The 12,089-nt window shown below is 47.3% G+C and overlaps 1 protein-coding gene across 1 annotated transcript; it reads left to right on the forward strand.

Annotated features, from left to right (window-relative positions):
* Positions 1-1,282: 1,282 nt before the first annotated feature.
* On the forward strand, positions 1,283-11,594 carry SGO2 (shugoshin 2). Its single transcript, XM_032190086.1, has 8 exons — positions 1,283-1,479; positions 2,442-2,617; positions 2,876-2,938; positions 3,681-3,775; positions 5,260-5,528; positions 6,147-8,102; positions 9,245-9,371; positions 11,296-11,594. Exons 1-8 carry the CDS (start codon positions 1,338-1,340, stop codon positions 11,417-11,419), a joined length of 2,952 nt encoding a protein of 983 aa, XP_032045977.1. The 5' UTR covers positions 1,283-1,337; the 3' UTR covers positions 11,420-11,594.
* The last annotated feature ends 495 nt before the right edge of the window (positions 11,595-12,089 follow it).

Here is a 12,089-nt window from a genome sequence, read left to right on the forward strand (position 1 = left end):
GCAAGATGATCCAGGCCTGGAGGATGTGTCAGAAGATTAGGTGAGGAAGTCATGCTATGTGTATGTCCTTGGATGTGTAACCGACTAAGCTCAATACGCGTGCCGAAGCTGAAACAGTGTGATAAGAAAGAACAGAGCCTGAGCATGCACAGGAACTGGGTTCAACCAGTGAACACAGTGAGGAAGACTACCGATGACACCAGAGACCCCCAAAAGACCACTGGTGGATACAAATGCAGGTGTCAGAGGCATTTACATAGTTTAATGAGCTATGGGAAATAGTGTGAATATGTTAACTATTTCACAAAAATCTGATGAATATTTGATTGTATATAACCTCCATAGTTTGGACAACTCTGTACACACGCTATGTGGAGGATCTGATCCCCTGCACGTCCAGCACCACAGTTAAAGAATGCCTGCTTTCTGCAACTCCAAACTGAGTCTCAGAGAGCTTCTCTGACTGACGTTTATGGTAACAGTTGGAAGGGACATTTGAAGATCATTGAGTCCAACTGCCTGACCTCTCCAGGGCAAACCGAAAGTTAAAGCATATAAATGAGGGCAGTGGCCAAATGTCTCTTAAACACTGTCAGGTGTGGGCTATCAACCTTTTAAAGGGCTATATAATGTCTTTTTTTAATTATTATTATTTTTAATTTTTCTTCAGGAGAAAGTTGCAAGCTAGGGCCCTGGTGCCGAGTTCTGCAGCTGCCCAAGCCCTAACTTTGGGGTTTGTGCTTTAGACAGATTTTCCGGCTTCTCTGAAGCGTTTTTTGGAGCGTTTCAGCTCTGTGTGCTTGTGGCCGGCTGCCGGCAGCAGCCGCAGGAGCAGCGCCTGAGGCGCGCTGCCCGCAGCTATCGGCGGCGCTGAGGTGGCAGGCGGGTCCCCGGGCTGCCCCTAACATGGCGGCGCGGCCTGCCGGAGCCTAGCCCCGCAGCACGGGCACCGCGGGCTCTCTCTGCACGCCGCAGCCCCGCTCGCCGCCAGAACGCGGACCGAGGCCGGGCACCGCAGCCGTTGACGCCCCGTCACGGTGCCGGTGGGCGGAGGGGGGCGGCCGCCATTTGGCGGGGCGGGGCGAGGGGCGGGCTGTCGCCGCCCTGTTTGCGTTCAAAAATCTGCGGGCGGCGGGGCCGCTGGTGCTCGGAGCCATCCTTCACAGCTCCCCAGGCGGAGGGCTCGGGGGGCTCTCGCGGCTGCCGTGCCTGTGGCCGCGACCTCCCTGCGGGTCAGGAGGGGCCGGGGAGGCGGCTCTCGCCGGGAGGAGCGGAGGGCTTCGCTGGGGAGCGCTCGCTGCGGGTGCTGAGCCTGCTGCGTGTGGCTCCCTCCAGCCATGGCATCGCAGGAGGTGTCCGAGGCGCTCTCCTTCAGCCTGAGCGGCGTGAGGGAGCGGATGCGGGAGAAGAGAAACGGCGTCTTGAGAACCGCGAAGCTGAACGCATCGCTCGCGTCGAAAATCAAAACGAAAATCCTGAGTGAGTACAGCTCGCCTTGCAGCACGCGTGGAGGGGCAGGTCGAACCTGCGCCTCTGGCCTGGGGAGGCAGCCTCTTACCGGGAGCTGAGAGTTAACAACGGCTTCTCGGCCTCCGGCTGCCTGGGGAATTCAGTACCCGGCAGCGCAGAGTTCACTGAGGTGCCTGAAGGTGCCTGAGGTGAATGTGACAAGTGTAACAAGCTGTGGAGGGACCGTGCTGCTTTCAAACAGCAGCTGGGGCTGTTGCAGGCCGCTGTGGTAGCGTTTCCGATGGCATTAGGTAACTCTGCTTGTGTAGCTGAGTCCTCAGGATCCATGCTGGGGGTCCAAACACCAGAAGTGAGTGTAAAAAGTATTTTGATATTTATGTAATCTATTGCAGAAGCTAGCTCAACTGTAATTTCTGTTTTTTTTTTTTTTTTTTTTTTTTTTGGGGGGGGGGAGGATACTGATGAAGTAATGCATAGGGTTATGTGGATTACCTTGAAAAAGTTAGATGTTATTGTTACTTCTATTTATTTATTTTGAAATTGGGAAATAAGGTTTTAAATCTGCTCAAATGATGCTGTAGAGGAAGGCAGGTTTTTCTCCTTTTTGGATGGAGATGAGGACAGAGCTATAGCTGACTTCCTCAACCAGAAGGATGTCTGTCTGTACTCAGCTCCTGACCCATACCATCATTTATTAAGAACTGAGGTAGTAGCTTGCTGACTGAGCATGACCCTCTGGGACTGCAGAAGGTGTCAGTGTCTGAAGTGTGGAAGGTTATTATGGAAAGTTTTTCTGCTGCTGTCTGGAGAATTCGGTAGTTACCTCTGTATGGGAAGGAACTATACCACTGACTGTGTGGAGGACTACTGAGTTGTAGAGATCTGAGCCTGAGGGGAAGCTCATCTGGGAAGGGGAAGGCATGGATGTGACCTGAATGTTGATTCTTTGTGTACTTATCTATTGCTTACAGATAACTCCTCCACTATTAAAGTTTCCCTAAAGCACAACAATAAAGCACTGGCACTGGCCCTCAATGCAGAGAAAGCCAATGCACAGAGGCTTATCCAGGAGAAAATCAGCTTGCAGAAGGAGGTGGAGCACTGCCACTTCCAGAATGCCATGCTGCGGCACAAGCTCTTCTTACTGGTATGGCACTGACAGAGGGGCCCTCATTGAGAGGGGTGGTGGGCAGCACTAGTACCTCAGTCTTGGGAGAGGTGTGTGAGCTGTCACTGACTGTATCTTCTGCATCTGAAACAAGTCCCCATATTAGTATTTATTGTTTCTTCTAAGTTGTGTTCTTCCCAGAAGGGCTGAACTTTTTTTTCTGGCTACCTTTGTCGTTGTTGGAACATATATTTAGATTTAATGCACTTACTGCTTCTCTCTATTACCTCAATGTAGAGTAACACCATGAAAGAACTTGAAAACCTTGTGGCTGCAGTTAAGATGGCTCGTCTGTCTGAGGTAAACCATAGGAGATATGAATGCATTGGTTGTACTAGAAATGAGGCTGTGTTTCTCTTGCGTTGTGTCCCTTGAAGTGTTTGATGTTTCTTCTGTTTTTCTTGGCTTGCTTGCTGGCTGCATTCTCATTTTAAGGTTGGTGCTAATGATTTTTAGGGTTGGATCTTGGGTAACTTCCACAGCAGAGGCTAAGGTTATAAGCTGTCTCCCTCTGAGTCATTGGCTGTATTGACCAGGCGACTTCTGCTTAGGCCAGGTTGTGTTTTTTGCATGCTGGTCCTGTCTGTTGCCATGGTGACTTGGAATAGGGAACAAGACATTTCACATATGGTATGTCATTTGGGGTGTTCGGGGAAACCTTCTTCCTAGTCTCAGATTATCTGAACTACCTAAAGTATATTCTTAAGCCTGTGGAGGCAGGATCTGACTCTGCTGCAATTCATTGAGCATAACTTGTAGTAAATGACTTCTGTAAACCAGCAAATAGCTGTATGAGCCAAGGCCTGTGCCTGCAAATATCCTCCTGGAAGCTGGACAAGCAGCCTTCTGCAAAAGACTCCGTTTTTTTGAAACATTGGAGCGGGAAGATGGGATCTCTGGTTGTGCAGTTTTAAACTGAAGAGGGTAATTGGTGTATTTGACAGTTTTCTGGGTGAAACTGAGTTGCTGCTGTCTCTGTGCAAGGGGCTGCACAGGTGATTGCAAGAGCTCTAAACCAACCTTCTATTTCTCTGTTCTACAGTTCCATACAAGTCCTTCGTCCCTGTCCCATGGCCGGAAGAGCAGCATAACTGAAGATAGTTGGTTTGACATTAGTGCAGATAGTCATTTTGTGAGGTGGGCCTTAAAATGTCAGATTCTGGAATTCCTTGTGTTTTGTGTGTGTGCCCAGTTGTCTCTTTCCCATAAGATGCCTTCTTTAGAAAACCAGTTTGGTATTTTCCTTTACCCTGTGTCTTTCTGCTGCCATTTCTTGTCTTACTTGCCTTAGTGCCAAGTCTTTGTATGAATTTACCCTTCTCCCTCCTGTGTTTGAAAACACATGTGGTGGTTTTAAACAACTGGGCAGTTGAGCTCTACCACAATGCTCTCACTCCCCCTCGTCAAAGGGAAAGGGGGAGAAAATAATGATGAAAAGGGCTCAAGGGTTGAGATAAGGATGGGGAGATCACTTGACAATGTATTGTCATGGGCAAAACAGACTCAGCATAGGGAGACTAATACAATTTATTGCCTATTACTAAAAAGCTAGAGAAGGGAGAAACAAAGAAAACAAACCAAGAACTCTTTCCTCTATCCACCATCTTTCACCTCCTCTGCCCCAGGCGGCACAGGGGAATGGGGTCTGTGGTCAGTCCATAGCACTTCGCCTCTGCTGCTCCTTCACAGTCCTTCCCACAGGATGCTGTCCTGCCTGAACGCATCCTGCAGGGGCTTCCCACAGGCAGCAGCTCTTCAAGAACCGCTCCCACACAGCTCTGTACCATGGGGCCCATCCATCCCCCAGGAGCAAACTGCTCCAGCACGGGTCCCCCACAGGTGGGTGGCAGCTCTCCCCAGCCCCCTGCTCCTGCGGGGGCTCTCCATGGGCCACAGCCTCCTTCAGGCCACCTCCACCTGCTACACCGGGGGCTCTTCCACAGGCTGCATCATGGAGATCTGCGCCATGTGGGACCAATGGGCTGCAGGGGGACAGCCTGCTCCACCAGGGGCCTCTCCACAGGCTGCAGGGGAACTGCTGCTGTGTGCCTGGAGCACCTCCTGCTGCGCTGACTTGGGATCTGCAGGGCTGGTTCTCACTCCTCTCTGCCAGCTGCTGATGTGCAGCAGTATTTTTCCCTTTCTTAAATATGTTCTCACAGAGGTCCAAACAACATTGCTTAGTGGCTTGGCTCCGGACAGTGGTGGGTCTGTTTGGAGCTGTCTGAAACTGGCCCTTATTCAACATGGGGCAGCTTCTGGATTCTCAGAAAGGCCACCCTTGCAGCCCCCTGCTACTAAAACCTTGCCACATAAACCCACTGCAACACATGACTTTCAGATAGTTTTCACCAGCCACAGAGAAAAAAGTTTTCTTCCCCAGCCCATGTTCTGTGTAGCTTCACAGACAGTAGATCATAGATCATTAAGGCTGGAAAAGACCTCCAATATCATCTGGTCCTACCACCACTGTCACCCCACTAAACCATGTTCCTAAGCACCACATCCAGTCTTTCCTTAAACACCCCCAGGGATGGTCACTCCATTGCCTCCCTGTTCTTTTGGCTTCTGAGGCCTGTTGCAGGTATGAAACATGCTCTACTGCTGTTTTTTCTCACCAGTGGTGAGCTGATGTCACTGAGGGTGCCTGTTTCAAAGCCACGTGATGAGGGACAGCAAGGTGGCAGCTCCACAGCTGTACGGAAGTCCTTGGTCAGTCTTTGGAGATCTGCTTCTGATAAGCCTCAGGAAATTGTGCCTGTTGTCTCCAAAGATGCTTTGCCATCAAAGCTTGCTAAGAAGCCTCAGTCCCACCAGGAAGAAAATAGGAATAAGCAGAGTGAAGCAATGGAAGCACAAGAGGTTTTCCTTGGCTCTTCTCTCTCTGGAGGTATGTGCATCTTCTGTGGTTGTTGTGGTGTGATTTGGTATGTGTGTAGATGTTGTGTATGAGTGTAGTACCATAGCTCCCCTTCGCTCCTAACTATTGCCCTGGTAGCTTCTAATTACAGTTAGGATCTATGTGCTCCAGTGACACTGATACTACCAGAGCTCTGGGTATCCCAGAATGGGATGTCTCAGTGGGAATGACTGACATTTGCAGTATCTCAGGACTACTCATTAGTTTTCCCAAATAATAGGGACTGAGCTTACGTAAGATTTTTCGGAAGTGCTTGAAGGTGCTATTCCCCAGAACATAACTGGGTGCACAGCTCCTGTTCCATGTGGCTTTGCCATATGAATAACTTTCATATACATCCTGAGCACCCCTAAATATTAGGGCTGTTTAAGGGGTTTTGCTTCAGGTTGCCTTTGTGTTCTGAGCAAAGTCAGCTGAGCAATTCTGTTACTATGGTGAATTTGGGGAGTCCCTGTGGAACAAAACCCTGCCTTTTCTATCTTCGGGCTTCCTGGTAGTATGCAGGACATGTGTCTAGTGGTACTGAGAAAGCTGACTTCTGCCTGCTATGTTCCTCAGTCTTAGGAATTAATTTTGTCTTTCCAACAGAGTCCTTGTGCACCACTCAACAAAATCTCAATGATTCGCCAGCACTTGCTTGGGAAAGTCAGCCACTTCCATATGAGGATGATGAGATGGTGAAGCAATTTTGTCATCGTCTCTCAAAAGGGCATGTTACTCAGAGAAAAAAGCGTTCCACCCTGTTTGCAACAAGCACTCTGTCTTCTAGTGAGGATACCTTCCCACATGTCAGCTCTACTGAGGCAACCCCGTGCAGTTTGACTAAGGACAGCAGCAGCTCCAGCAAGAGCAACACACAGGCACAGCTGAAATCTCCCAGCTACCCGGTTTCATCTTCTCAAGCCACTGTTAGTCCCAATAAAAAATCTTTGGGTAAAGAGACTTGCTGTGATCAGCCACAGGCTGAAGAAACTGGGTGTGGTGTTGAAATGGATCCCAGCCATAGCAAAGTCTTGAAGCTTATTCCTGTAAAGGTTAAAAGTAAGGGTAACTGTAAAACTAGTGAGAAAAAAACTGTTAAAAAGGCAAGCACAGGAAAGAAAAAAAAAAAAGTTAAAAACAATGTGGAAAATAGCCCTGATATACCTCAAGATGAAGGGAGTACCCTAAATGCAAAGAAGCTTTTTCAGTCAGAAGTTGCAACATGTTCTAGTGAGTCAGAAGCCCCAGATATGAGGCAGAAGGCTTGTGTGGGGTCTTTGGAGAGGAAGAACAGAGGCTGTAGTGTGGAGCAACATTCCCATTGTCCTGATGAAGTCCGAGTTCCCAGAAGAACATACGTGGTGAATCCAGCACAACTGAATAGTCTTGGAAGTGCTGACTTACCGCAACAAGTTAAGAAAGATGCTATCTTTGAGTTTGAAAGCATGGAGGATTTATTAAAAAGTCCAGTTCATGCCTTCTCAAGTCATAAAGTTTCCTCAGATGAGTCCACTTTACAAAACTCAGTTTTGCTGAGGAATGAGACTTCAAATGCACGTGCTTTACAGGACTTACCAAGTGTGAGCACAAAGAGCATCAGACAGAAAGCCAACAGAAAAACTATAGTAATTAGGCAAATAAATGACTCTGGGGAGACTCTCGTAAGCAATGTGAAGATACCTGAAGCCAAAGCTGAAAAACAGTCTAAAAGAAGCCAGACAAGCAGGAGGAAGACTGTCAGGGTAAGCGGTTGTAGCGATCAGAGAAATGAAGATAATTTTGGATCCTGTATAGGTGTTCCAGAAGTAGCTAAGGAGTGCATGAAGAATTCACTAGATAAATGTAGCAGGAAGACTTATGTTGTTTGTCCTTCAGGTCTTACAGGAAACTTGGTTAGTGTCCAGACAAATTCTGAAGGAAATGAAATTGTACCTTCTACGTCTATTTCTGGGAGCCAAGCTAGCAAAATTCCCAGACTTCAGAAGATGATAGCTGCTCAGAACAATAAAAAAGAACCAGGGGACCTTCAAGAAAAGGAGCAAGCTGAAGATGACAGCACAAATGCTCAGCAAAAAGGGGCTGATCCCAAAGCAAAGCCTCGGAGGAACAGGAACACCCCTACTCCTCCAAAGATGGATTTCCTCACCAGACAGAGCAATGGTGCCAATGTGCTCCCTGGAAGTTCAGTGGAACTTGCATCAAAGCAAACTGTCCTGATGGGGAAACTTTCCTGCACGGCAGATCTGCTGTCTGAGCCAGTTGTCTCCCTGGAGGAGCAGATCGCTGAGATACCACATACAAAAAATCTTACGGGCTCTTCACAAAGTCTTGAGTCCTCTTCTGTGATCTGCTCTGGAGCTTTACATTTCAGAGCCGGCCTTACAGATGTACTGGTTTCCAAGAGCTTAAGTACTGAGGGCAACAGAATCCCAGAGAAATCCTCTCTTTGGCCAGAGTGCTCTCAGGTTTTTAAAGAAAGGGATGGAGAAGTACCTGGGGAAAGAAACCAGCATGGGTCAAGTTCTGAAGATCATTCTCAGAATTCATCTTTGGAGAAATGTGGTAGGTGGTGGGCTGGGGAAAGGACCTGTGTTTGTAGACGAGTATCAAAGGATGCAGATCGTGCTTATACTCTCATGGTTTATGGAGTTAAAGATCAATGTTCAGTACGCAATTTATGCTTCTACTTATGCTGGTCAGTTACTTCCATGGCTGCATTTGTTTGTAGTTTATCAGCTTTTCTGTTGAAACTTCTGGTGGTCTTTCATGCATAGGTACTGGGAAGTTAAGAGCATATGCTGTAAGTCTCTTTTTCCCACGCTTGTTATCTACAGGGCATGCCTGTCAATTTAAAAAACTGACCTGCTCAACAGTTGAAAGGCATAACCTGATGCTAACCCTGGCCACTGGAGTTGGCATTACTGAGGCGCAGCAATTAATTACTGTGCAATTAAAAATAACAGCTCTTCATCCCAAATGGTTAATGCTGCAAGGGTTCAGACTTTATACTTTTAAGTGGCAACATCAATGAAACTTCTTCAGGAGCTACATAAGCTTTTTTTTTTTTTTCTTCCCCCATTGGGGATTTCTTTTTTTTTTTCCATTTTGTTTCCCAAAGGATTTGGAGGTATATCCCATGTCTGGTAGCAGTAGTTACTTTGACTCTTTCCGGGAGCTTGTTATTGCATGTTCTGTGAACAGTTATGTGCGGTTGTGGAGAAGGGGGGAAGTTTGTTCTGTCTTCTTGGCTGACTTTATTTTGAAAGCTGCAGTAAACATTGGCATGGTCCTGCTTTGCAGGAAGCCTTGCTGGAAGTCTCTTAGGTTGTTGAGGTGCTTTAAACTTGATTTCTACAACGTGTAAACTTCTGGGGGCCGTTAGAGCTGTCAACTACCATTTCTGCAAGGAGAGGCTGCTACAGCTGGGCACAATTATATTTGCGGTATTAGTGACTGTAGTATTTGCAGTATTTTTCAGTGAGTAACCTAGTTTGATCCATGAGCTGAATTTTGAGAAGCACCTCTGGAATTTTGGGATAAAAATGGCCTCCTGAGTTTAGAGGTGACATGATTAGATTCAGGATTATGTGGTGTTCAGAGGAACCTGGTAATGCAGACATTCTCTGTTTGGCAGCTGTTTTTCTAAGAAATTACTTTGATTTGGAAACACTATGATCAACTCGTGTGCATGTCTCTCTTTATAGAGTCCAAACCACTGCAGGACCTTACCAATGCCAGGACTCTGTCCCTCCCCAGCTCGGAAGAAGTGTCAGGGCGCTTAATCAGGCGGAGACGAGAACCAACCTGCTACAAGGAGCCAAAAATCGCAAGGTTAGGACTTAAACTATTCCTTCCTGTGACTTTTCTTATGCTGCAAACCCTTGCTCTCCTTTCATACACTTGATCTCCAAGGCTGGATCCTCTGTCGCTTTCTTTGTCTTTAGTCCCTCTTACCCTTCATGTTTCTGTGAGTCCTTCTGCCACAGTGTGGTTAAACAGAAATTCTGCACTAGTATAGATGCATGTGCAGGCTTCTGGTAACATGTTGCCAAAGAGCAATTTCCCTCACCAAACAAAAACTTGTCTTAGCAGACTTTGTACGTGGTAGCCTAGTGCTAGTGAGGGATTAACATGAGGTTAAAATGTAGGATAAATAAAGAGAATAAAGGGAAAGCCCTGCTTTTCCTTGTTGCTGTTCTGTGCTATTTGAAGTTCTAGACAACAATTAAGTAATACCTCAATTTTAATCAGATTTCAGTGAAAGAAATGCAAGATTTTGAGGAGGATGTCTCCCCATGTACTCAGTGTATGTGGCAGGGTTTTGGTAGGGGAGGGGAGCTGACAGGGTGTCCTCGGTGAGAACAGTACAGAAGCTGCCCCATGTTAGATAAGAGCCAGTTCCAGATGGCTTCAGAAGGGACCTGCTGCTGGCCAGAGCTGAGCCAATAAGCAATGCTGCTTGCACTTGTGAGTGTATTTAAGAAAGCAGAAAAAAGATACTGCACAGCAGCTGGGAGCGAGGAGTGAGAACGTAGAGGAAAAACAGCCCTGCAGGCACCAAGGTCAGTGAAGAAGGAGGGCAGGAGATGCTCCAGGCATGGAGCAGCAGTTCCCCTGTGGAGAGGCTCCTGGCAGAGCAGGTTGTCCCTCTGCAGCCTGTGGTGTATCACACCAGAGCAGATCTCCATGCTGCAGCCCGTGGTGGAACAGTTGGATATGGCCTGAAGGAGACTGCAGCCCTTGGAGAGAGAGCCCACACAGCAGACTCTGGGCCAGAAGTGCAGCCTGTGGAGGCGAGCTCACAGAGGAGCAAGAGTTGCCACCTGTGGGTGACCCATGCTGGAGCAGTTTGTTCCAGCAGGACTGCACCCCATGCTACAGACCCATATTGGAGCAGCTCTTGAAGAACTGTAGCCTGTGGGAAGCCCCCAGAGGACCAGTTCAAGAAGGGCTGTGTCCTGTGGGAGGAACCCCACGTTGGAGTGGGGCAGTGACCGTGAAGGAGCGATGGAGACGAACCATTCAGGACTGACCACAGCCCCCCATTCACCTGCACTGCTCAGGAAGAGGATGGATGGGAGGAAGGCTTTTTTAGTTTGCTTTTAGCTCTCACTGCTCTAGTCTGTTAGTAGTAGGCAATAAATTACATTACTTTCCCTTAGGCTGAATCTGTTCTGCCTGTGATAGTAATTGGTGAGTGATTTCCCTCTCCTGATTTCTAGTTATGAACAGTTTTTCATCATACTTCCTCCCTCTGTTCTGTTGAGGAAGGAGAGTGAGAGAACAGTGTGTTGGAGCTTAGCTAGCCATTGGTGTGTAACCACCGCACCCCATGAGCAGGTTGGGTAATGTTTGCTGCTTCTGGCAGGGATGAGTACCAGAGCAAGGAGCTGCATCTCTTCCCTAATAAACTGTTGCATTATCTAGTAGCTACTGTTCAGAAGCACTGAATTCCTAAAATGATGTCTTCTGTTAAATTGATTTTGTTAAAACAATGCCTGTGCTGGCTAGGTGATGCTGTGTTTTTCCCTGAAAAGTACTGCAGTGTGAATTTCATGTGAGAAATTAGTTATAATGGTTCAGAAAGTACTCTGTATGGGTATAGCTGATCCAGTAGGGGACAACAACTAAACCGTACTACCCAGTCATCTTATGATAGAAGCATCTCAGTAAAAACAGAAACTTTAGAGACTCAAATCATACGTGTATTCGAGAAACCTCTTGATGGTTCAGTCTAACCCTTTTGGTTCTGCAGCAAACTGAGACGGGGTGACCCATTTACAGACACGGAGTTCCTCCACTCCCCTATCTACAAAAGCAAAAAGAAGATCAAAGCCAAGGAAATGACCAAGAAGATCAAAGAGGAAAAAAATTTCTGAATAGTGTACTGGTGCTAAGGCAAGCAAACTGGTAACAAGGGGGGAAGAAGGAGCCAGAAGTGAAATAGTGGTTAATTGGCAGCCATCAAGCTCCTGGCTTGTGTATCTTTGCTAGAATGTATCTAGTATTGTGTGTATATTTTTAAAAATATAAATAAAATCTATGTGGACAGTATAAAAAGCTTTGTGACATTTGATCTATCTCTGGTTGTCCCTGTTTCTCCCCCCTCTCTGCCAGTCCTCTCTTGGCTCAACACAAGCCAGGAAAGAATACACCTGGGAGGGGAGAGCTCATCTTCTGGCACTGCAGATACCACAAGACTGCTGCCTGGGGTTTCAAAAGAGTGCAGCAGCCTGGGCTTTGACAGCAAGCAGAAAAGGAGGCTAATGTACTGTCCAGTGTTACCTCCTGGTGGAAGGTGGTTTCTGTATGGGCAGAAAGTTGCTGGGGAATCATGTTTAGGATTGAATGCTAAAGCATTGGACAGCCCTAGAAGTCAGAGCTCTGCTGCTCTCAAAGGGAGCCATGTCAGAGAACTGATGTATTTGCTTTCTGAGGATTTGCATATATGTGGAGTTGAAAACAGCCTTCCACCACCAGTCTTAAGCATGAAACATGTACACATCTAACTACATCAGTGTCAGCCCTAAAGGTAAGTTAGGCCTTACT

The sequence above is a fragment of the Aythya fuligula genome, chromosome 6 (genome assembly GCF_009819795.1).
Source record: "Aythya fuligula isolate bAytFul2 chromosome 6, bAytFul2.pri, whole genome shotgun sequence".
In the NCBI taxonomy this organism is placed as follows: Eukaryota; Metazoa; Chordata; class Aves; order Anseriformes; family Anatidae; genus Aythya; species Aythya fuligula.

What these genes read in the sequence shown, in the direction of transcription:
- SGO2 (XM_032190086.1), top strand. Translation starts at nt 1,338, where the DNA reads ATGGCATCGCAGGAGGTGTCCGAGGCGCTCTCCTTCAGCCTGAGCGGC. An exon ending in AGATGGCTCGTCTGTCTGAG is followed by an intron (nt 2,939 to 3,680) that starts GTAAACCATAGG and finishes TCTGTTCTACAG; the next exon opens with TTCCATACAAGTCCTTCGTC. An exon ending in AAGGAGCCAAAAATCGCAAG is followed by an intron (nt 9,372 to 11,295) that starts GTTAGGACTTAA and finishes TTGGTTCTGCAG; the next exon opens with CAAACTGAGACGGGGTGACC.